The sequence below is a fragment of the Sander vitreus genome, chromosome 5, assembly GCF_031162955.1.
Source record: "Sander vitreus isolate 19-12246 chromosome 5, sanVit1, whole genome shotgun sequence".
In the NCBI taxonomy this organism is placed as follows: domain Eukaryota; kingdom Metazoa; phylum Chordata; class Actinopteri; order Perciformes; family Percidae; genus Sander; species Sander vitreus.
Genome location: NC_135859.1, coordinates 28,223,576 through 28,245,454, shown reverse-complemented (window position 1 = coordinate 28,245,454; position 21,879 = coordinate 28,223,576). Strand labels below are relative to the sequence as shown.

General features: G+C 39.7%; 1 protein-coding gene across 2 annotated transcripts in view; it reads left to right on the top strand.

Moving 5' to 3' along the window:
- Positions 1 to 21,879, top strand: part of kremen1 (kringle containing transmembrane protein 1) — a 62,317-nt gene that overhangs the window by 33,631 nt on the left and 6,807 nt on the right. For both annotated transcript variants that reach the window (XM_078251356.1, XM_078251355.1), the window contains exons 4-6: positions 14,645 to 14,769; positions 16,338 to 16,491; positions 17,377 to 17,709. In XM_078251356.1, the coding sequence (XP_078107482.1) occupies positions 14,645 to 14,769; positions 16,338 to 16,491; positions 17,377 to 17,709 (612 nt within the window). The remainder of the gene's footprint in view (positions 1 to 14,644; positions 14,770 to 16,337; positions 16,492 to 17,376; positions 17,710 to 21,879) is intronic.

The window sequence follows — 21,879 nt, the reverse complement described above, 5'->3', positions numbered from 1 at the left end:
TTCTGTATGTCTCACTGTTGTGGCAGATGGTCATGTGATTGTTCCTGTTGAGCATTTCCTTTTTCTGAGTGTTACATACTGGAAGGACATTTTGTTTTGGTGTGGCTCTTTTAAGCTGACATGCATTTGCTTCATGATATGCCCTGGCTGAGTTTGATTGACAGATAGTGTAACTGTCAGGGTGAAGTTTTCGAGCATTTGCCAAGACAAAGACACTTTGATCTGCACGGTGGGAGCTCATCTCTCAACAGCATAGCGTATAACCAAGAAAAACTTGTTGTTCCACTGTGTTTTTCTGCAAAAAAGAGACTTGCAGCAGCTGTGAGGCTTACCCTAATGGGACAATGCCTTTTAGGAAAATGCTTATTTAGAATATATTTCATGTGGAGGACCATAATAAGAATTAATTAAATAAAACCCAGTAATAATATTGGGTGATAAACCCATTTAAACACTCACATCTCCCACCTCTTTACGTGCAGGAATCAAAGTTATCCACCTCAGCTCAGGAGTTTGAGAAAGCTATTTTTTTTTACTTTTACACGACCAAGTGCTGAGATTTTTTTGACTTTCAAAACTCCCTATAATATTTGTGCATTTAAAGTTTTAATTCACGCTATACATCATATCAATCGACATCAAACTTTTTAAATAAATAATAAAGCACTTTTACTCAAGTACTGCACTTGAGTACAATTTCGAGTTACTTGTACTCTACTTTAGTATTTCCATTTTATGCTACTTTATACTTCTACTCCACTCCACTACATCTCAAATATATTATTGTAAATATTTTTGAATACTGGACCAGTATTTTTACACTGTAGCATTGCTACTTTTACTAAGTAAATTATCTGTGTACTTATTCCACCACTGATTTAGACATAATGAAAATAGCACACGCTAACAGGATGGAATTTTTTTCCCTTAAGTTATATATTTTCTATTAACAGAGTGTGGTGCCATTGTTAGTGTGGCTGACAATACCTGCTGTGCTGGGTAATGATTCTCATTATCTGTACACCAGAATTCCCGTAAGCTACTTTGTGATATTTTAAGATGTTTCTTTGTTATAGAGCTGTCAATGTGTTTTTAGGCCTACTTTCATTTAAACAATCGAGGGAACATCTGATTAACACTGCCTGTCAACATGGAACAACAGTCTCATTACCAGAGGAACCACATCCATCTGGCAAGCTAACCAGCCACACCTTGAAGACATTAAAACAAAGTAGCTATGTGTTTGGCTCAATGTTTTTATTACTGAACGTTCAGGAAAATATGCAGTGATGAGATATTGCTCTAATTAAGAGTGATTCATGAAGCTGCTAAATGGCACTTTGAAGTTGTGGGACACCTGAGTAGACTGCCAGCTAGTCTCAAATCGATCTGACTAGATCATTTTTATTATTTTATTATTACAGTGATTACATTCTTGGGATTTATTCTTGACAACTGACTTAAATTATTATTTGATTATCAAAATTGTTGTTGATTAATTTTCTTTCAGTTGATTCAAGACCATGTTAGCCGAGTACAAATCAGTTGCAGGCCCAGGTAAAGTGGAGTCGGAGACAAGAAGAGGACTGAGAGGTGTCAAGTCTAAATAGAAGCACAGCAAAGTATCAGTCAATATTTAAGACCAAAATGGGCATAAGCCCACCATTGCCTGTACAAATCGATTAATTTATGAGCCTCTTAAAGATAAAGAGGTGTACCTGTCTCTGCAACAGCTACCTGCATCCAACCAATGAATACACTGAATCATTTTAGAATGCGCAGGTGTGATGCCTTAAATCGCAGCGCTGTGAAGAAAATAAGATCGTGTGCAGTGGTGGAAGAAGTAAAGTACTAATACCACACTGTAAAAATACTCTGTTACAAGTAAAAGTCCTGCATTGAAAATGTTACTTAAGTAAAAGTATGTAAGTATCATCAGGGAAATGTACTTAAAGTATTAAAAGTAAGTACTCAATGCAGAAAAATCTTCACATTTTAGAAACTGGAAACGATCAAAACAGTTTTGTCAATCTAAGTGTTTAATCGGCTAATCATTTCAGCTGTACTTGTAGGCCTATATATCGTTGGGTAGTTTAATTTATAATAAAATATCGTATTTTATAAACCATGTGTTTTGTGTACAAAAATCTTAATTTCCAAAGTAACTAGTAACTAAAGCTGTCAGATTAATGTAGTGGAGTAAAAACTATAATAGTTCCCTCTGAAATGTAGTGGAGTAGAAGTAGAAAGTAACATGAAAAGAAAAGACTCAAGTAAAGTACAAGTACCCCAAATTTATACTTAAGTACAGTACTTGGGTAAATTTACTTAGTTACATTCCACCACTGAGCGTGTGCATCAAGATGAGAAAAAATAGGCTGGAAAAGTCAAACGGCTGAATGAATGACTGAGACAAGAACAAGTGCGAGTCAAAATAATGAACAAGAGGCCGAGACAAGCCGAACATGTCGGACATGTGGTCTGGAAACTGAGCCCAGACTGAAGCACCACAGCCCTGCCTCGTGGCTGTTGTGGTAGCATGAACCAGGGATACCTTCAGGTTCTGTTATTGCAGTATTTATCTCACTCTCTGTCATTGTTTTTAAAGGCAAAATATTTCCCCTAGGTGGTCTTGTACAAGCGTTCACCACAACCAACCCTCCCAACCCAAATACTGAGGCAGGTTCAGGCATCACTGAGTTGAGAAAGATGTGATTCTGTGTGTTACTGTGTGTGTGTGTGTGTGTGTGTGTGTGTGTGTGTGTGTGTGTGTGTGTGTGTGTGTGTGTGTGTGTGTGTGTGTGTGTGTTTGTTCCTGTACGTTTGACAGTCAGAGATTTAGACCTTCAAAGTGAGGACATTTTTGTGAAGTGAGCACATTTTGGCCATTCCTTACCTCTTTAAGAGGCTGCTGCAGGTTACAATTATGAGGATTAAGGTTGGGGTAAGGTCAGTCATATTGTGGTGATGGTTAAGTCTTGGATTGTACTGTTGTGTTTTTGTTTTTTTTCCACACACATAAAAAAAAAAAAAAAACTAAGCAAAATTAGGTTGTTAAAATTCAAAGAAATATTTCTAACAGATGATCCAATAGAATGAATCATGTGGCTCCCCATAAAAGAACTACACTCATATAGACCTGATGAATGTAGTTAATGGAAAATGTGTGTGAAAAAAAGTGTGTGTTTGTGTGTGTGTGCGCCCGCATGCAACCAGTGTCCAAAATGAGCTTTTTTGCCTCACCGCCCCCAGGTAAATTTAAAGAATTACCTAGCAAGAATTTTCCTACCAACCAAATATATTATTATACATTTTTCATAGAAATATGCCACCCTCCTTCTTTTTAGAGCTTTATTATTTATAAAATTATTACAGGTGCTTTTTTCATGTCGATTCAGAGATACAGGCATTTGAAAACTGCTCACTCATACAATGGAGTTAACTTTCTGCTAATATTTGACTCGTCAACCGTCCACACACTAAGAGACAGGAGAGATGTTTGGGCTCTACAGATTTAGAAGGGTGAATCAGAAGCCTGTGACACAGCCATATTTGTTTCACTACAGTTGGATTTCTCAGAAAATAAAGATCGTACAAATTTCTGCAGTTATTTGGCGCTTGACGGATGCTCATTTTTGGACATCTGTGAGTTTGACGTGTCCCCTTTCACCTGCATTAGGCCTGTCCTTACCTGGCAAAGAGGGTTGGGGAGCTTTGAACATACTCATTGTCATCTTACTCTGACCTCTGACCTCCTCAGTGCTCCACCCACACCTGCCCTCAGGGGAAATACCTGCCTGCAATGCTGTTGGGAGACTCTCAGACAGAAACTAGAAAGTAGAGACTCTCACAAAAACAAGCCATAGGACATGAGGTAGATTTAATCTCTTAGCCTCTCTCTTCCTGGCTCCTCCCCTCTCTCAACATGGCTGGGGTAAAATTAGCCAGGGCCATTAGGGAATTAAAGGTATTGATTACAAGGCGAGCCGGTTGTGTAGAATGTTTGCTAATGAGAACAAGTAGATGGCCATTGTTTAGTGCATGTCTTGGTAAAGAGGAGGAGATGAATAGAGGATCAACCAATTTAGCTCTCAGGAATGAGGGCTCACAGCGAAATGTATACCAGCATGGTTCTGTACAGGTGCAATAAATGTGATTTTATTATTGGATTTTGTTCAGCTATAGTAATTTGAGCTCACAGTGCACATTGTGTTTTTCATTTTGCCAGTTTTCAGCCAAATTTGATCAAAAAGCATTAGCTTAGTTAATATGATTGATGAATGCTCTGCAGCCATGCTAGCAGCTCTGTGAGGCTGTGCATAGGTACAGCAGTGCCTTGTGCTTAATGCTAACATTGGCATGCTAGTGCGCTCACAGTGACAATGTTAACATGCTGATGTTTAGCTGTTAAAATGTTAACAATGTCCAGAGGTGTCAAAAGTATTCACATTCATTATTCAGGTAGAAGTATAGATACTAGGGTTTAAAAAGAATTCTGTAGAAGTTGAAGTATCAAAAAGTACTGGTTTCAAAACTACTTAAAAGTGTAAAAGTAATGTAAGGGGAAAAAAATAATATCAATATGCCTTTTCAAATTAGATGGCGAGTTTTGGAAACAATTAGCTCGTGGTACTTGGGTGCGCAGAGCTTGCAGCGCATTCGAAAGGAGTTGTTTTTGCATCCAACCATTTCGAAAAAATTCTTCCAGGTACGGCCAGGGATGTAGAAGGGTTGGCTGGTCTTCCTGGCTACCAACCTCCTCACTGGTGCTTGTTTGGGACATTTCGCTCGAGTTCTCTTGAGTCTCTGCCACGGACATCTTCGTACTAGGCTACATACGTCTGCTATTTCCTTGCTGGAGTGTGACGTGATTTGTGTCATGTGCGATGGATTGCGTACAAACCAATAGGGTGTCGGAATGGTATATGTTTATACTTCTCATCCAACCACAATCATATTCACTCTATCCGGATGACGCATTTTATCTGGATAGGTTTTTGTTTTTTTTGTGTTTTTTTTAACAATGTTTTTTGACGCTGGAATGAAAACAAGCCGAACTGAAATAGGAGTAACGAGGCTATTTTTAAAATGTAAGGAGTAGAAAGTACAGATAATTGCGTGAAAATGTAAGGAGTGGAAGTAAAAAGTCTGCTGTAAAATAATTACTCCAGTAAAGTATAGATACCCAAAATTTCTACTTAAGTAAGAGAACAAAGTATTTGTACTTTGTTACTTGACACCTCTGACAATGTTAACCATCTTAGTTTAGCATGCTAATATTTGCTAATTAGGAGTACATACAACATATAGGTAAACTAGATGATAGATGAATCATGGGATAAACAAAGGTTTTTGCAATTCATCCTGATAGGGGCATGAATGTTTGTACTAAATTTCATGACAATCCATCCAGTAGTTGTTGAGATATCACTCAAAATAACAAATGTCAGCCTGCTGGTGCTACAGGGAAAGTCATTAGACTTCATCCTCTGGTGATCATGAATGTCTACACAATTTAATGGCAAGCCATCCAGTATGCAAAATTGGATCAAAGTGGTGGTCCAAGAGCTATGCATGGCTAAAAATGATGGTGGTCCTACAGTGTGGTCCAGAGCCACATATCTTGGCAGCTCCTGTCCTGATTGCCATTACATTTAGTATTCATGTTCTTCAGAGGTTAACTCCCTAACTCTTGTGTCTCAGATTATAAATACATTCCATTGGCCAACATTGTGACCCTTGATAAGGTATCTTAAAAACTACTAAAAGAGGATACATGTTTTTGGTGTCTCCCTGACAATTGCCACGTGTGGGCAAAAAATTCTACGAATGACTAAATAAATCTTAATCTCAACATCGACATCTGTCGGGTAGACTGCCATGAAATTTACTGGCCCCATTCATGCTTCCCAGAGGATAAAACCTTTTGATTTCTGATTTGATCACTCCATTAATTATCTTGTGCTACCCTCAAACGAAAATGTCAACTGTGCAAACAAGATGCAGCATGTAATAATATAATGGGCAGATTTGTAAATGAAATTTATGGAGCACATTCATACTCCCTCTTTAATAAGGCCCTTTGATTAATGACTGCATTTCTTTTTCTCTTGCTCCCTCCTCCAACAAAAAGTTATATGTTTAGTATGAGGGCTGACTAAGCTCTGAGAAAACAATCCTCTATATGCTATACATCATTACTTTCATTGCTATTACAGGTGTTTTTAGCAGTTATTCTTGTGTTACCTATACTCATGTTAGTTTCAAACAATCTCTGGAACAATGCTTTTCTTTCTCGTTTTCTAGTTTTATCTCTGTCATTTGTGACAACATGTTTTAGGCCAGTTTGAATGACGTAAGAATGATGCACTTTTACTTTGCAATTTATATTTGTGCAACTTGCATTTGAATGATTAAATGAATGTGTTAGTTGCAGGCCTTTGGATAAATTACATATGACATTTCGCTAATTGGAATTTGAAAAAAACAAACATGATTTGAATGCAATCTTTTCTCTACACACTGATTACAAACATCAAGTCACATGTGAGGACGTTGTTGTGGGGGACCTTTCAAGCTTGCTGCATCGTAACACATTTTCTTTACCTGGCAAACTGTTTTTGCACATTCCTGGGGATTCCTTCCAGATAACCAGGACTACCTGCCACAGTAGACGAACACAAAGTCGATCTCTTTGAAAGTGAATGATGATAAATGGAAGTGCACCACTGTGTGTATCTAGAGCCTGAGGTGGTCACAAAGTGTCTGCTCATCTTTTAATCTCCCAGTCGCCCCAGTATCAAGTTCTCCGGGACTCTTCGGGACACAGGCTATTAGGTTTGTCAGTTATGCAGTGTAGCGGCCATTTTTCATCTCTTCCCCGCATTGTTCGGCCCAGTCTCTGAGGAGGCACTAATTATTCATTTAAAGCTCCAGCTCTTCCCTCTTCCCTCTAATTAGATGGTTAGTCACTCTCCCAGGGCCCCGGGCTGGGGCATTGATCTTCTCCATCTCAATCTTGTTGTAACACAGCCTCCACCACACACACACACACACACACACACACACACACACACACACACACACACACACACACACACACACACACACACACACACACACACACACACACACACACACACACTGAGACAGAAATGTTCAAATGTTATTAAATAGGACGTACAGATACATTAAACATGCACTTGGTATACAACATACAGTTGAGTCTCTCTCACACTCACAGCCCAGCGGCGTGTTTTGAACATCCCACTAGCAAAGTCATTCTGCTGGATACAAATACTTCTCTCATTCTGTCCAATAATAAGTCCCTTATTGTCTAACTGTAAACTGTTCTCATTTACAGGCTGGATAATTTATGATCTCTATACAAAAGCAAAGCATGAACCCCAACAGAAACAGATAATAGCAACTCCCTCCTCCTCACAAACAATACAGAGTTTCCAGAAATGCTTGTCCTGAGGGAGTTAGTGGCATATTTCTCTGTTTCTCTTGTGTTCTCGCGGGCTGTGGTGCAGTCGACAAGACTAATCACAGGCTAGATGAAACGCAGCAGCTGTATTTGTTTATGTATTGAATATACTGTACTACAAAAGGGGTGATAAATGGAGCTGAGACACAATTAAAGGAAGACAGAGCGAGGAATAAAGACAAAGAGACAGAACGTGATGGAGAGTAAAAAAAAAATCACATAAACACCGACTGTGAATAACTGTTGTTTCCTTGCTTTGTTGCACTTAGCATTCCTGGGAAGGCAGCGTATGTTTCAAGAGGTGTGTGTTTGTGTGTGTGAGTGTGCATCAGATTTGAATTGTTAACCTGCTGGCATTAATGGGTTGGTGGGAGTGTTTCCAAGGCTTCAGTATACCTGTGTTTTAAATTACTCAGGCCTTTTAGAACTTGAGGAATGTGCTTATAAAATCCTGCTTCTCCTCTTTTGACCTCACGGCTTTAATATCCCTTCTCTAATGTGAAAGCACTAATGACTTTTTTTGTCTCTGGTTACAGTGTAATTGGATGTTAATGAAGCAGTGGTGCTGCTTAATGGATGGTTTTTGGCCACAGTGAATGTTAAGGTTTTTTTGTTCCAGTGTTCCCTCAAAAAAATCTGGACGATTAATCTCATGTTTCTACCAGAGATACCTATCAGACATTTCTTTCTCTCTAGATGCAATGTACTTTCTGTTTACTTATAAGCAAAATCAAAACTAAATGCCTGAGATGTCGAACTCAATGTAAGAACATAATCCATGAAAGAAATCTGTCTCTACAAAAATGCTTCAAGGCTAATGTGGCATAAAGAGAAAAACTTTAAAATGTTTATGCATTCACAACACAATCAGAAGACAAAGCATGTGATATTGGACAAAAATGTAAACACTGAAAGAAGATAATGAAACATTGTAGCAGCAAAGCTGCTCTGGTATTAATGTCTGCTTCTTTGCATGACGATAAGGAAAGAGAATATATTATCCTCAGCTTTGCCTCATCAGTATAAGACATGTAAGTAAGTAAAGTTTATTTATATAGCACTTATCACAGAGTCACAAAGTGCTTCACAGGCTAAATAAATAAATACAATCATAATATCATAATCAATAATCATAAAAAGCACATAAATAAATACAAAGTAATACAGTCAACAATGTGGCTATACTGTCTACACACTGTCAGCTGGTCTGTGCTTACATTTTTTCATTAGTGGAACTTTGACAAAGCGTTACACACATGAAAAGAAACAAATTAGCAAATATCCCTTAGATGTGCAATTATTTGATTTTCAAAAAAAAAAAAGTTATGTAAAGAAGAAGTTATTCTGGAAAAGGAGCACACTTCACCATGGCTATAATCATTCATCTTAGAAAGCCCACGCATTAACCTACACAGTGAAGCCACAGTGGCGATATCATTTATGATCTGTGTGGGCGCTATCTGTCAGCCCCTTTAAACTGACCTTTCATGCTCCCACATCCAGAATTCATCAGGCGGTAGCTGACGCTGGAGAGAACAAACATGCAACTAAATAACACAAAATCACCTGACATCAATATTTTTAATATATTGTATATAAGAAGGAAGAAACATTTCCTGAAGTTTAGAGACTTAGTTCAGTGCATCCTACTGTATTAGGCAGCCCATCTGTGAATTGTTAGATTAGTTCAGTAAACAGTGACTATGAATCAGAAACATACAAAACAATAAAAGAAGAAGCTAATAATGACTCTATTGTAAATGTTATTTGAGCTTTTATTTTGATAAGAGCTTGATGTCATTAGATGTCATTTTGAGACTAGGTTCGATATAATACCTTAGAAACTTTTTTCAATACCTTACTTTAAAAAGCCAAAGTTTTCAAATGTTAAATATTGTCTAAAATTGGTCCCAATAAAAAGAAACTACATAAAATGATGAATCTGACATTCGGTGCATGCTGTTTGTACTTGACAATTTCTGACACACGGTGCTACAAACACATTTTAGTTTGTGCCAAAAAAGTATTGAGGTTTGATACGCAGCCCTAATTTTAGTGCTTTTAAAAAAAAATATTTTCAATTTTATTGCAGGCTCTTTTATGTAAAAAAAAAAAAAAATGTCTGCGTCATCATGGCTTCTCTTGCAGATTATAGGATTAGGACCGACTGTGACAATAGCTTTTCTACTGAAATTCTCCAGTGTTTCAACTGTGATTATAAAGCAGGGACTTTAAAGGTTCATTGTTCCTTAAGGCTTCATATCATACTCTCTCTCTCTCTCTCTCTCTCTCTCTCTCTCTCTCTCTCTCTCTCTCTGTCTCTCTCTCTGTCTCTCTCTCTCTCTCTGTCTCTCTCTCTCTCTCTCTCTCTGTCTCTCTCTCTGTCTCTCTGTCTCTCTCTGTCTCTCTGTCTCTCTCTCTGTCTCTCTCTCTCTCTCTGTCTTAGCTCATCTTTTAAGTGGAAATATGTGGCACGCTCTGCTGTGTGGAAGAAAGCAAGCAGAGTCTGGCTGTTCAGAGTAAATCTTTTTTTTAAAAGAGAGACAAACATTTATTTTAACTCTCTTTCGCTCTCCATGTCTTATTTTTTATTTGGATTTCTTTTGCTCTTTATCCTCTACGTGTCATAGAAATGCAAGCAGCTCGTCAACCTGCTTGCATGCACTCTCTGCCAAGTGCACTTGCCAAAGCTTGCTGTACATGTTTGCCTCTGTGTTGTTTGCTTTTCTCTTCCTCACTGATGTGTTTGGGGTCGGCGCTGTTGTTGTGTCTGCTGCATCAACAGAGGTGTTTCCTTTTCCCTGCTAGACAGACACCCATGAACTTTGTTGTTTTGCCTGCTGCCTCATGTGTTGCATTGTGGGAAGGCTAACCAACTGCTCTTTTCCGAGCCAAGGCAGCAGGCTGCCAGGTTTGTGATGAGTCTGGCTGCAGTCAAGTCTTGTTTAGCGCTCTGTGTCTGTTTTCTTTCACTTTTTGTTTTTTACTTTGTGGGAGTCTCCTCTCCCGCTGTGATCTCCTGAGGTTTTCAGAGGTCTGGTTGGGCTGAATGGAGAATTTATGCACCTTGTGTTTCCTCCATTTCTCCCCTCTGGCTCGTTAAAGTCTAAATTCCACCGAAGGCTTTGAAGTGTGTTGAATGTGTTTGTGTTTTTTCTTTTCTTTTATTGTACGTGGAGATATTTGCACTTGTTGCGCCTGCAAAGCAGATGTTTTTAAGGCACAATGCTTTGCTGAATTTTTAAAACAATTTTACACTTTTCTTTTGTTGGATAAACACTGCATGCAGGGAAGGTGCAATGCAGAGGCTGCTGCCCTCTTCGTCTCCAGTTGCAAACAAACGTCCAGTGTGATACGATCCCACTACCTGCTGCTCTTTAGCCAGCGCTGCACAGCCCCTGGGACGAGAAGAGGACAAAGACTGATAAATTGACTATAGTCTGTAATCTTCTTGTCAAAGCAAAATGAAAAAGGAGCACTGCTGCCTTTAATCTGGTTGTTGAGCCCTGCAGTGGCATTTTCTGCTCGGCTTTTCAAAAGCTCCATTGAAGTAGTACCTGTCTGCCTTGCTTGGAGGGAGGTTGCTGGTTCCCAACCAGGTGTTTATCTCTCCTCTTTTCTCATCTGCCCTCCTGCAAACTTCACTGGTGTTAATCCAGAGTATACTTAAATCACGTATAAAAAATAAACTGCTGTTACAGCACTGTCCTGTCTCACCCTGAAAATATGAAGTATCTCATGTTTGCCTTTAACCTGTCATATAATCCAGCCTTAATTCTGCCAGTGCTGTTCTGCACCGTGGACTCTTGCTAAATGATTCAAACTGCCACATATATAAAGCTTTGGCAGGGTTGTGGCTGAAAAATGAATATTACACATGATTTATTGCTGTTCTAAGGGAGTCTGAAGACTATGTCTTCAAGTGTTGAGTCATCTGTCAAACACAGTTCCGCGCGGCAGCGATTCATTGCTGCAGCCAAAATCTCGCCGGTCACTTCACGGTCATCAAACGTGGGTGAAACGCAGGGTGTAGCCCTCTCTCTCTGCCAGTCTGTTTCACTTCACTTCCTTCTCTCCCTTCCTTCCTTCTTGTTTCCAGTCTGGGGTGGAGATTCTCATGGACAATTGCATGGCATCTACAAACATGTCACACTTTTCCCCCAAAAGCCATTGTGCCTCATTCTTACATAAACATTAGAATCTGCAGCATCTGTTGCCAAAAAGTAAACATTAGCAACAACTGGCACCCAAAAAACAATGCACGTGTGTGGTCTTTATCAAGGTAACTTCAGTTCATCACAGCAGTTTTGACTTAAGTGATGCCCCTCTACAATAATGTTCAAATTGCATCCTAATCCATACTTATTTTTCTTTTGCAGAATACCAATATATTCCAAAATGTAATCTTGACAGCTTGTAAAAATGAAAAAAAGAGTTTTTCTATTTCTTATTGCCAAAAACTGGGTTCCACTTGTTCACTGGTGGAACTTGCTGTCATCTGACTAGCAGCTTTCAACATGCAAATGTTTGAGAAGAGAAGACACACAACAACTGCAAAGCTCCAGAGACATTCAGTTCCAGGACAGTGTTGGTAGAATCAGGGCACAAACCATTCCTCAGTCTCTGAGCTTGTTGTCAGAAGTTGCAGCATATACAAAGCAAGACTCTGTTGTTGCACACATATACAGCACATGCTCTTGTGTAATATCTAACTAATGATCAAATGCTTTCTTTACCAATATGTGGTGAGCCTGCATTGCTGATTTCTCTGCTATATTGAATTTGCATTCATATGTAACATTTTGAAAGTAAAGCAACACATATGACATGCTGCTTTTTGGATGCTTTTATATAGGCCTTAGTGGTCCCCTAATACTGTATCTGAAGTCTCTTTTATATAGACCTTAGTGGTCCCCTAATACTGTATCTGAAGTCTCTTTTATATAGGCCTTAGTGGTCCCCTAATACTGTATCTGAAGTCTCTTTTATATAGGCCTTAGTGGTCCCGTAATACTGTATCTGAAGTCTCTTTTATATAGACCTTAGTGGTCCCCTAATACTGTATCTGAAGTTTCTTTCCCGAAATTCAGCCTTGGTGCAGAATTACAGCCACTAGAGCCAGTCCCACAATGAGCTTTCCTTAGGACGTGCCATTTCTGTGTCTGTAGCTTTAAATGCTATTGAGGAGGAGAGAGGGGGGGCAAGGTGGAGGGTGGGGGTGTGGCCTTGACCAACTGCCACTTTGCTTGTTTTCAAGCCATGATATCTCTCTCTTTCTTATGGGTGGGCCAAATTCTCTGGGCGGGCAAAGCAGAGAAAGGGGAGGTACCTTTCCCCTTATGACCTCATAAGGAGGAGATTCCAGATCAGCCCATCTGAGCTTTCATTTTCTCAAAAGCAGAGCAGGATACCCAGGGCTCGGTTTACATCTATCGCCATTTCTAGCCACTGGGGGACCATAGGCAGGCTGGGGGAATGCATATTAACGTTAAAAAACCTCATAAAGTAACATTTTCATGCCATGGGACCTTGTTCTAAATTGAACAGGTATAACACTGTTATTTTCGATGATTCCAATTTTGTAGCGCGAGTACAAACTCAAAATATCTACCTCATTGTTCATTTTGAGTTTACAAGAGCGCAAGAAATTAGGAAGCATCAATCCCACTTTGAGCTCTGTAAAGGTGGTTTGTGCTTCAGTTAACTCACTCTTGGAAATCGAAATGAATTTGGAAATAATACAGGCTTGATAAGGAACAAGGTTGTTTTGTAATATCACATGCTTTTAATTTTGTATCCACGTTGTCTATCAGAGCACCATTGACAGCTATTTTGGGCACAGTCTTTTCCTAATGATCTTGTTTGTACCCTGCGGTCGGGTGACACCAATTCCAATTAGACTGAAGAGCTTTAAGGGGGAAGATTTTTCGAACTTGCAGTGGAAATGACTTTCAGATTTTCATTTACTCCTGTTTGTCACATTTGTTTACCTCAGAACATGGAAATGAAATAAGAGTATGCCTGTTTAAGTTGCAATGAAAAACAAATCACAAGTGGGATATAGACTGCTGGAGGCTTTGTTAGCACTTGCTGAGATATTGCGTTGAATGTAAAAACTATAGAGTCACTGCGCTGATTTTGAAAGATTGCATAGTATTTGATGAATACACAGTGGATTAAGAGAGGCGGGCTGATTCGTCTGACTTGAATGTGATCTGGGAAGGTGTCAACATCCATCTTCCATCTGTATGGTCTGTGATCCATCTGTGATTGTTGGCCTATTTGTGTCATACATCCCCAGGTCTCGCCCAACAAACATTTAATGTTCAATAGTTATTGATGTGATGGGCTGCAACAATAGTCAAAACCAAGAGGGGGTAAAAAAAGTGAGTAAAAGTGAGATGTAGAAGTTGTATGTAGTTTCTGTTTGCTTCATTTTATTAAGGCTTGACCAAAGTTTATCCCAGGTAGCAAACTAAAAACTTTGTAACAAGAATTTTTGCTCATGCTCTAATATCACTTTTGTGTTTTTGACGGGTTCAAATTGAACCTGTGTTTAATATAGACCTAAGGTGTAGGACTTGGCATCCATCCAAGCTTTGCCATTTGTCATATACTGGAGCGCCAGTATATGACATACATTTCTTGACATATACATTTCTTGCCACATCAATCTTAAAAAATTGTGATCTCTCATCACACTAGATTCCAGCTCTCTCTCGCTATGACTCAAACATCCCTGTCCCCTTCACCCCTCTTCCCACCCTCTCTCCAACTACTCCTTGCCCTCTATTACCTCTCGCCTCCTCCTCTTCTCTTTTCTTCTGAGGCTTGCCAGTTTCACACCAAAACAATCCAACAGAGGCTTGAATCCTTTTTGAGTGTGTCACTATAGATGGTTCTTTGGGGGCTATGCCTCAATGAGGCAAAGTGTTAATCACACATATGATTACAAAACTTAAACAACTTAGAGGAAGCTATGAGGCACATAAGGGTTCAAGGCATGCAGCGTGTGAACGTGTAATGGGTTTAAGAGGACATGGATATAAAATATAAATGACAAAAAACACCCTTATATTTGGGTATAATACAGATCGCATCTAAGTTGTTGTGTGTAACTGATCGTTTTTTCACCCTCGTCTTGTCTCCCTACAGTGCCTGGGAACTTGGGCTGCTTCAAAGACAGCGGTGACCCGCCCACTCTGTCCGGCACCAGCGAGACCTCCAACAAACTCACCATCCAGAACTGTATTAGCTTCTGTAGGAAGCAGAGATACAAGGTGAGATTGGAATCGAAAGTAGAACTGTATAAAATGGAAAGGAAACCTGTAATTTCAGCATTATATTTGAACTCAGATTAAAGCTGTCAACTTCTGTAGGAGAAAGCTAGAAGAGAAAAAGACTGTGACTCTTTTATCCTGGCGCTTGTACTGGGAAGTTCAAATGTGTTCCCTCATTGGATGAGTCAATTGCCCATGTCATGTCTAAAATGGACATGGCTTAAAAGCTTTTATGTAAATCATCTGCATTTACAGGCAATTTCCTGACAGTTATCACCATGGTGCCCAGTGCAGTCTATACCCTCTTTATTCAGCCATCAAACATCCTGTTTCAAACCAACCAGCGGATGACAAATCATCACAGCATTTAAGGCTGACAGCTGGAAATGAACGGTTATTAGCCCAGTGGGCACCTCCTCTTCAATGCATTTTTCTCATCTCTGTATCTGGCATGCCATTGTCCCAGCTATAAACAGTGCCAGGTGTTCGTTTTCTGTCTCAGCAGATACGGTTCAGCTCCGTCTGCATTGACAGATACTGACAGCCCCCCCTGTCAATTCAGCAGATGTTACAGGATGTGGTGGCAGATTGGCATCGCCTGCCTACCCTTGGACTGTCACCGTCCTTAATGTGCATTGAAACGTCAGTGCTCGGAAGTACAAATCCCGTGTGACTTTTTGACAAAGAGCATGCCTGATGAGTTAGACAGCAACCCATCGCTTGTTTGCTTCTGCCAGAAGTATTGACGTTGGTGTTGCTTTATCAGATAGAATAATGCAACAAGGACGTAGATTGATTCATCTCCTCGAAAGCACGGGCTCCATAAATTCCTATTCCATGAGAAAAGACGCAGAGTGGGAAATGATGCAGTACCTTCAGTTGTGTGAATTCATTTAGGGCCTGAAAATTGGACAATGGTGTCCTTTTGAATGAAGGACAATAGCTCTTTTGAGAACACGCAGACATTGGTGGCTAGGTCATGATTTGTGAAGGTTTTTGACGTTTCGCATTCCTGATCTGGATCTTTCCAGAGCAGTTTACTAACAGTTTTGATTTGAAAGATAGATAGGTGCTATTTCTGTCAGGTTTATTCTCTACACCCTGTGCAGCTGTGTGTTTGAAAGGACGCCTCTAATCAGACTCAGATTACAGCATCTTGTAATCATGACAGAAAGAGCAATTAGGGCACTTCAGACTCAAGTCACTTCAATTTCAACGAGAGAAGGAGCTCCATGCAGTGAACTCTTTACACATGTCACATAAAGCTGATATGAGAAACACAATGAAAAAATGTTCATTTGAATGTGTTGTGTATTTACAAACTTGTTATGTTATCATTTATAATCTTATGAGGGAAAACAAATGCCATTTTGAATATTTTTAGAAAGATTATCCAAAATCTTCATGTTTCCTTTACAAAGTTTGTCCTTTCAGTCGTCGGACTGAGTCCCTCAATGTTTTCCTCGCCGGCACCCATGCCAAATGGATTTAATAATGAATAGTGCTACCAAAAGTTTGTTTTGAATTGCTGATGCAATGATTTGCATAACTCCTTTTGTGTTTGGCAGCTTGCCGGCATGGAATCAGGATACGCCTGTTTCTGTGGCAATGAAGTGGACCAGCGTGACCACGGCGAGTCGCCTAGCATGGAGTGTAACCATGTTTGCTTCGGCGACCACACCCAGCCCTGCGGCGGGGACGGCTGGGTCATCATCTTTGACAGTGAGTGACTCTGTGATCTTTTCCCATCTGTGCTGACATTTGGTATGAATTCTAATGAATCCTAAGGGGGGAAAAAACAACTAAATTGAATTTTAAGACTTCCTACTAAAGTAATATAAGGTAATCACTTATACAAATACATCTGTATCTGTGGTAATAACCCATGTTAGTGCCTGCAGTTTGTATAGACCTGAGGTGAGAACAGGTCTGTCAAAAGTGTTGTTATGGTAACACCTTCCATCAAAGATGTTTTGTTGAATTAGGTTTCAGAAGGCACAGAAGTAATTTTCCTTGTCACCAACAGCCCTCCTTTCAATATTATTTCAAAGTGTTATTGTCATATGCACAGGAAAACATGTTTCCATGTACAATGACATTCTTCCTTTGCTGTCCACAGAATTCCAAGTAATGTAAAATCAACAATATATACTACAAATATACTTTCCTCGCCCCCTTCTGTGATCAGACCTACATTCTTACACATTACTGTACATTAACACCTATTTATTATACAATATTCTACATAATTATTACATGAGCGCCACTAAACATCTTTTCATGTTCTAACTGAAGTTTTGAAAGTCAAAAGAACTTTATTACTAGCTATGCACTAATCCAACTTTTTCTCTCCCAGTACCAATTCTGATTCCTTAACTCGAGGTATTGCAGTTACTATGTACTGATCTCTTTTATAAATCATCTACTCAATAAATTCAGTAATTGGGCCAATACCAATCTGATGTATCAGTGCCATTATGCCATTATGTATCAGTGCAGGTACTCATGAGACCAAAGATAACCCAGTAATATGTTCATAGACTTAACAAGCTTTGATAGCAAATATCAATGACTATTTTCTTCTCTTTTTTCTGCTCTTTCTAACAGCCCGAGTTGGGGCCTGCGGTGGAAACTACTCCTCTCCATCAGGAGTGATCTACTCTCCTGACTTCCCCGACAAGTACGGGGCTGGCCGTGTTTGCTACTGGACTATCCAGGTCCCTGGATCTTACGCCATCCTCTTCAACTTCACCTTTTTTGAGATCTCCGACCAGACAGACATGGTGGAGCTACTGGACGGCAACACCAACCAGGTGTTGGCGCGCTTCGACTGGCGCAGCCCGCCGAGGGAGCTAGTGAACGTCACTGGTGACTTTGTCATACTGTACTTCTACTCAGACCGCACCAACCAGGCCCAGGGATTTGCTCTGCTTTACCAAGGTAGGATTTAACTTGCTCTCTGGTATCTCTGGTGAGAAAGGTTGTATAGAATCAAGAATGGTTTTATAAAATGTGTTAAAGCTATAGTGCGTAGTTTCTGTCGCCCCCCATGAGGAATTCTAAGTAATGACAACAAAACTGTCGGCACATTCACATGATACAAGCCTTCCGGGATCGCCTCCCCCCTCCTCCACGCAGTTGCTAGTAGACGGAGGATAAAAAAACACGATGGACTCTTCAGAAGAGGTAATTATCTTCGCTTGATTTTCTGCGCGCGAAAGTCGCCGGACGACACAATCTTCTGAACATATCCATACTGATAAATACAGAGAGAGTTTTGTGGAGCTGATAGTCTTAATTAGCTTTCTGTCAACTTATTTGGAAATGGCTTGAATGAAACAGACGTTCATTAATATAAAAAAAAGTCACGCACTACAGCTTTAAAGCCTATGACAGAGTATCATTTCTAATGTTTGGTTTGAGTTCTAGCAAACACTTGCATGATCAGGTCTGTTCTGACTTGTTGGCTCCATGATGGAGTTTTGCATGGCAGCCCTCGTTTCAACGGCTAACGCCTGTTAGCTCCGGTGAGGCAGTTGTCACGCCACTGGCCGGCCCTTTTCTCTTTTCATTTGCTAGTCAATGTCTCACAGCCCCAGGTGATACTGCATATTTAAATAATCTTTAATCTTGAACTCACTGTGTTATCAAGCTGCAGCAGGCTGCTTTGCTTCTCCAGAGTGTTCCTTGGTTAATTGCACAGCACGTTGCCACCTACGTACAAAATGCTGTGATAAGATTATCGTCGTGTTTTCCAAAAATAAGACCGTGAACTGTGAACAGGTCCTTGTGACTTGTCAGTCCTTCTCAGCTACATCTAACTTTTCAGACTTAGTGGCTAGTTTTAGCTGTAAAAGGCTTTTAGTAAACAATTAGTCTTCTCCTATTGATTGCTGATTAGGAGCTACCCTTCCTTAGAATGTTTTGTTAATATGGCCCCAAGCTTAGATTTATATTTATATTAATTTGAAATCAACAATAATTTGATTATTTCTGCTTCCTTCCCACTTACTGTAGGAGCAATTGAAAGAGACATGAACATCTCCATTCTTTGTGAGATGTGTTCGAGGCGAATAAAAAAAGCTGATCTTATTGCTGATAGATTTCTAAGATGTTTCTCTTCACCAAACCTCGCTGCAAATGAACATATTAGAAAAATAATGAAAGAGCCAAGTGACATGCCGTAGTTTATTTCTCAGAATCAGGAAGGAAATTCTCAAAATCACTACTTGGTAGGATTTCACTTACTTTCTGGTATCGCTGGTGAGAAATGTTGCGTCGAATCAAGAATGGTTTTGTAAAGTGTGCTAAAGCCTGTGACAGAGTATCATTTCTAGCAAACATCCTGAACTACAGTACCCACCCTCAAACCCACAGAGGGCCACATTTGCATGATCTGGTCTGTTCTGACTTGCTGGCTCCATGATGGAGTTTTGCTGGGCCTTTTCTCTTTTCATTTGCTAGTCAATGTCTCACAGCCCCAGGTGATACTGCATATTTAAATAATGTTTTGTTTTTCTAGGAACTCACTGTGTTATCAAACTGCAGCAGGCTGCTTTGCTTCTCCATAGTGTTCCTTGGTGAATTGCACAGCGAGTTTTTATGCCAACAACATACAAAATACTGTGATGCATCGTGCCTTTTGATAGGATGATTTTGCTGCAGAGCAGACATACAGCTGGGGAACTATAGCTCACCGAAAGTTGAAAAAATGTGTTATCTCTCCAAACTAATGTGGAAAATGTAGAAAGACTGATGCTGAAGCTGTTGTTTTTTACTTACTGTGCGTTCTCTCAGGATGAGTCTCAGCGTGAATAGTCTGAATGCACAGAAAATTATTTAATAGATTAATTTCTGGAGACATGAGAGAAGCACATCCTGATATAATTTAGTATAGTTGACATTCAAGCTCACAGTTTGCTACACTTGGAGGCAATATGTCCCAATATGTCTCCTCCCTCACTGCCTCCATTTGTAATCCTGTCATTTTTCTCGGCCGTGGCGTTACAGTAAAAACAATATCGGAAGGTGAAAATCCTCTGACCTGTGGACAGGCACGATCCTCTCTGCTCACGCCTTGGTTCTTGTTTTGCATGACACATCATGTAGTCAAGAAATGGAATCTGAGACATGATATGAGAAAAGGTCACCTCCTGCAGTAATAGGTTTTTTCTTTTACAGAAAGTTAGAGAGAGAGAAAAAACATAGTGACTGGGGTAAAGAGACAAATAATAACACAAACAGAAAGACAACAGTTAAAGTGCCCATATTATGAAAAAATCACTTTTTCTGGGATTTGGGGTGTTATTTTGTGTCTCCGGTGCTTCCACACACTTACAAACTTGAAAAAAACAAACGTCCATGCTGTTTTGAGTGAGATACGGGTTTCTGAATGTGTCCTGCCTTCAGTCTCCGGGTGAGCTGTTCAAAATCTGCACGGCTTTCTACGTCACTAGCCGAGACGAGGGGCCTGGGAGGCTAACCGTTAGTATGCTAGCGCTAGCATGCTAGCTTGTTCTCAATGGCAAAACCATAGACAGTATACAAACTGGACCAACAAAATGTGATGTGAGCAACCTGTCTGAAAGTTGTAAGTCTTCTGGTAGCTGTGCCAAGAGAAATCTCAAATCATTCCAAATCTTGCAGAGACAGAGAGCGTAGGTATATGTAAGGAGACAACATAGGCACAGGCTAATTATTGCTAACTAAAATGCTAGTTAATATTAGTAATTAAACTTAAACAGCTAATGTAAGTCGAAACTGCCTGCGAGCTTCTCCTGTAGTATACGGTAATTTCTCTACTATGCGACAGTAAGTCGCGTGGTTATGACACAATCGTTAGCCTATTTTTGCAATAACGTCTGCTATGGAGCCATAACGTGAGATACAAGGTAATGGAGCCTTTTATACATTGTTGTGTTTCTTTAGAAATAAACAATGGACAAATAGAGTCTTTAAATGCTTCAGATGTAAAGTTATTTGCTGTCAAAGTGACGTCAAAATGAATGTCAATGGAATGCTAACGGCAGGTGAGTGCTTGTTAGCATCAAAATGGTGTGGTTGTTGACAGACGCCCCCTTGGGCAAAACACTGCTACAACACACACAAATTCACCCTAATCTAGAAAATAAATTGTATAGAACTACTTACATGTCCCTGTTCTGCAGGTATGACCGAAGTTGCAGAAACAGCTAGCTAGCTCATGTAATCCTTACCTAGCTACTGCGCATGTGCGACAGACAACAAAGATGTTACAGAAGTTGTGAGGTCTCACTCTGTAGCTAAAACAGAGACCTGACACAGGGTGAAAAGAGGATCTGCAGCAATGGGCAGTACAACAAAAATATGGTGTTTTTTGAAAATTAAACCATGTAAACCTATTCTGATACAATCTCAAATTACAATTATGAACCTAAAAATGAGCATAATATGGCCACTTTAAAGTATCGGCACTAAATACATCTAATATCTCCTCTGTGGCAGGCTGAGCAGTCAAAGCAGTAATTTCAGAATAAACGCTCTGAGATGACAATGGCAAAGGGTTTCAGCTGAGTTTGAAGCATGGTATTTTGTTTGAAAATAGGGAACATGTTGGAAGTTCTGGTAACATCACAGTCTAGTTGAGCTATATATGTGGAGAAAAATAAATAATCCCACGCTGCTTTAGCATCCAACCACCATTCATGGAAGAGCGGATCCTGTCTTTGGCGCGCAGAAAATCGAGTGAAAATAATTACCTCTTGTGAAGAGTCCATCATATTTTTTCACCCTGGATTTTTCTATGTCTTTTCACACCAGAAACGTGTCTGGCGTGGCGCTGCTGCTGCTAGCCTTGTCTGTATTGATTTACTGCACTCAAGCAGTGGTATACTTCATGTTAAACATAAATATAGACTGATTTGATTACAGCAAAGACAACGTCGGCAGTATTGACGGCAAAATAGGCTAAAGAATATTTCGTTTTGAAAATCAATAATTATTTATTATTATTTTTTTAAATTACATTTATATCTGCCTTTATGTCAAAACCTAGAGACTTTTTATTAATATGTATTCGTGTCAAAATGACATATAAACATATTTTTCGTATTCTATTTTGCCTGGAAACGC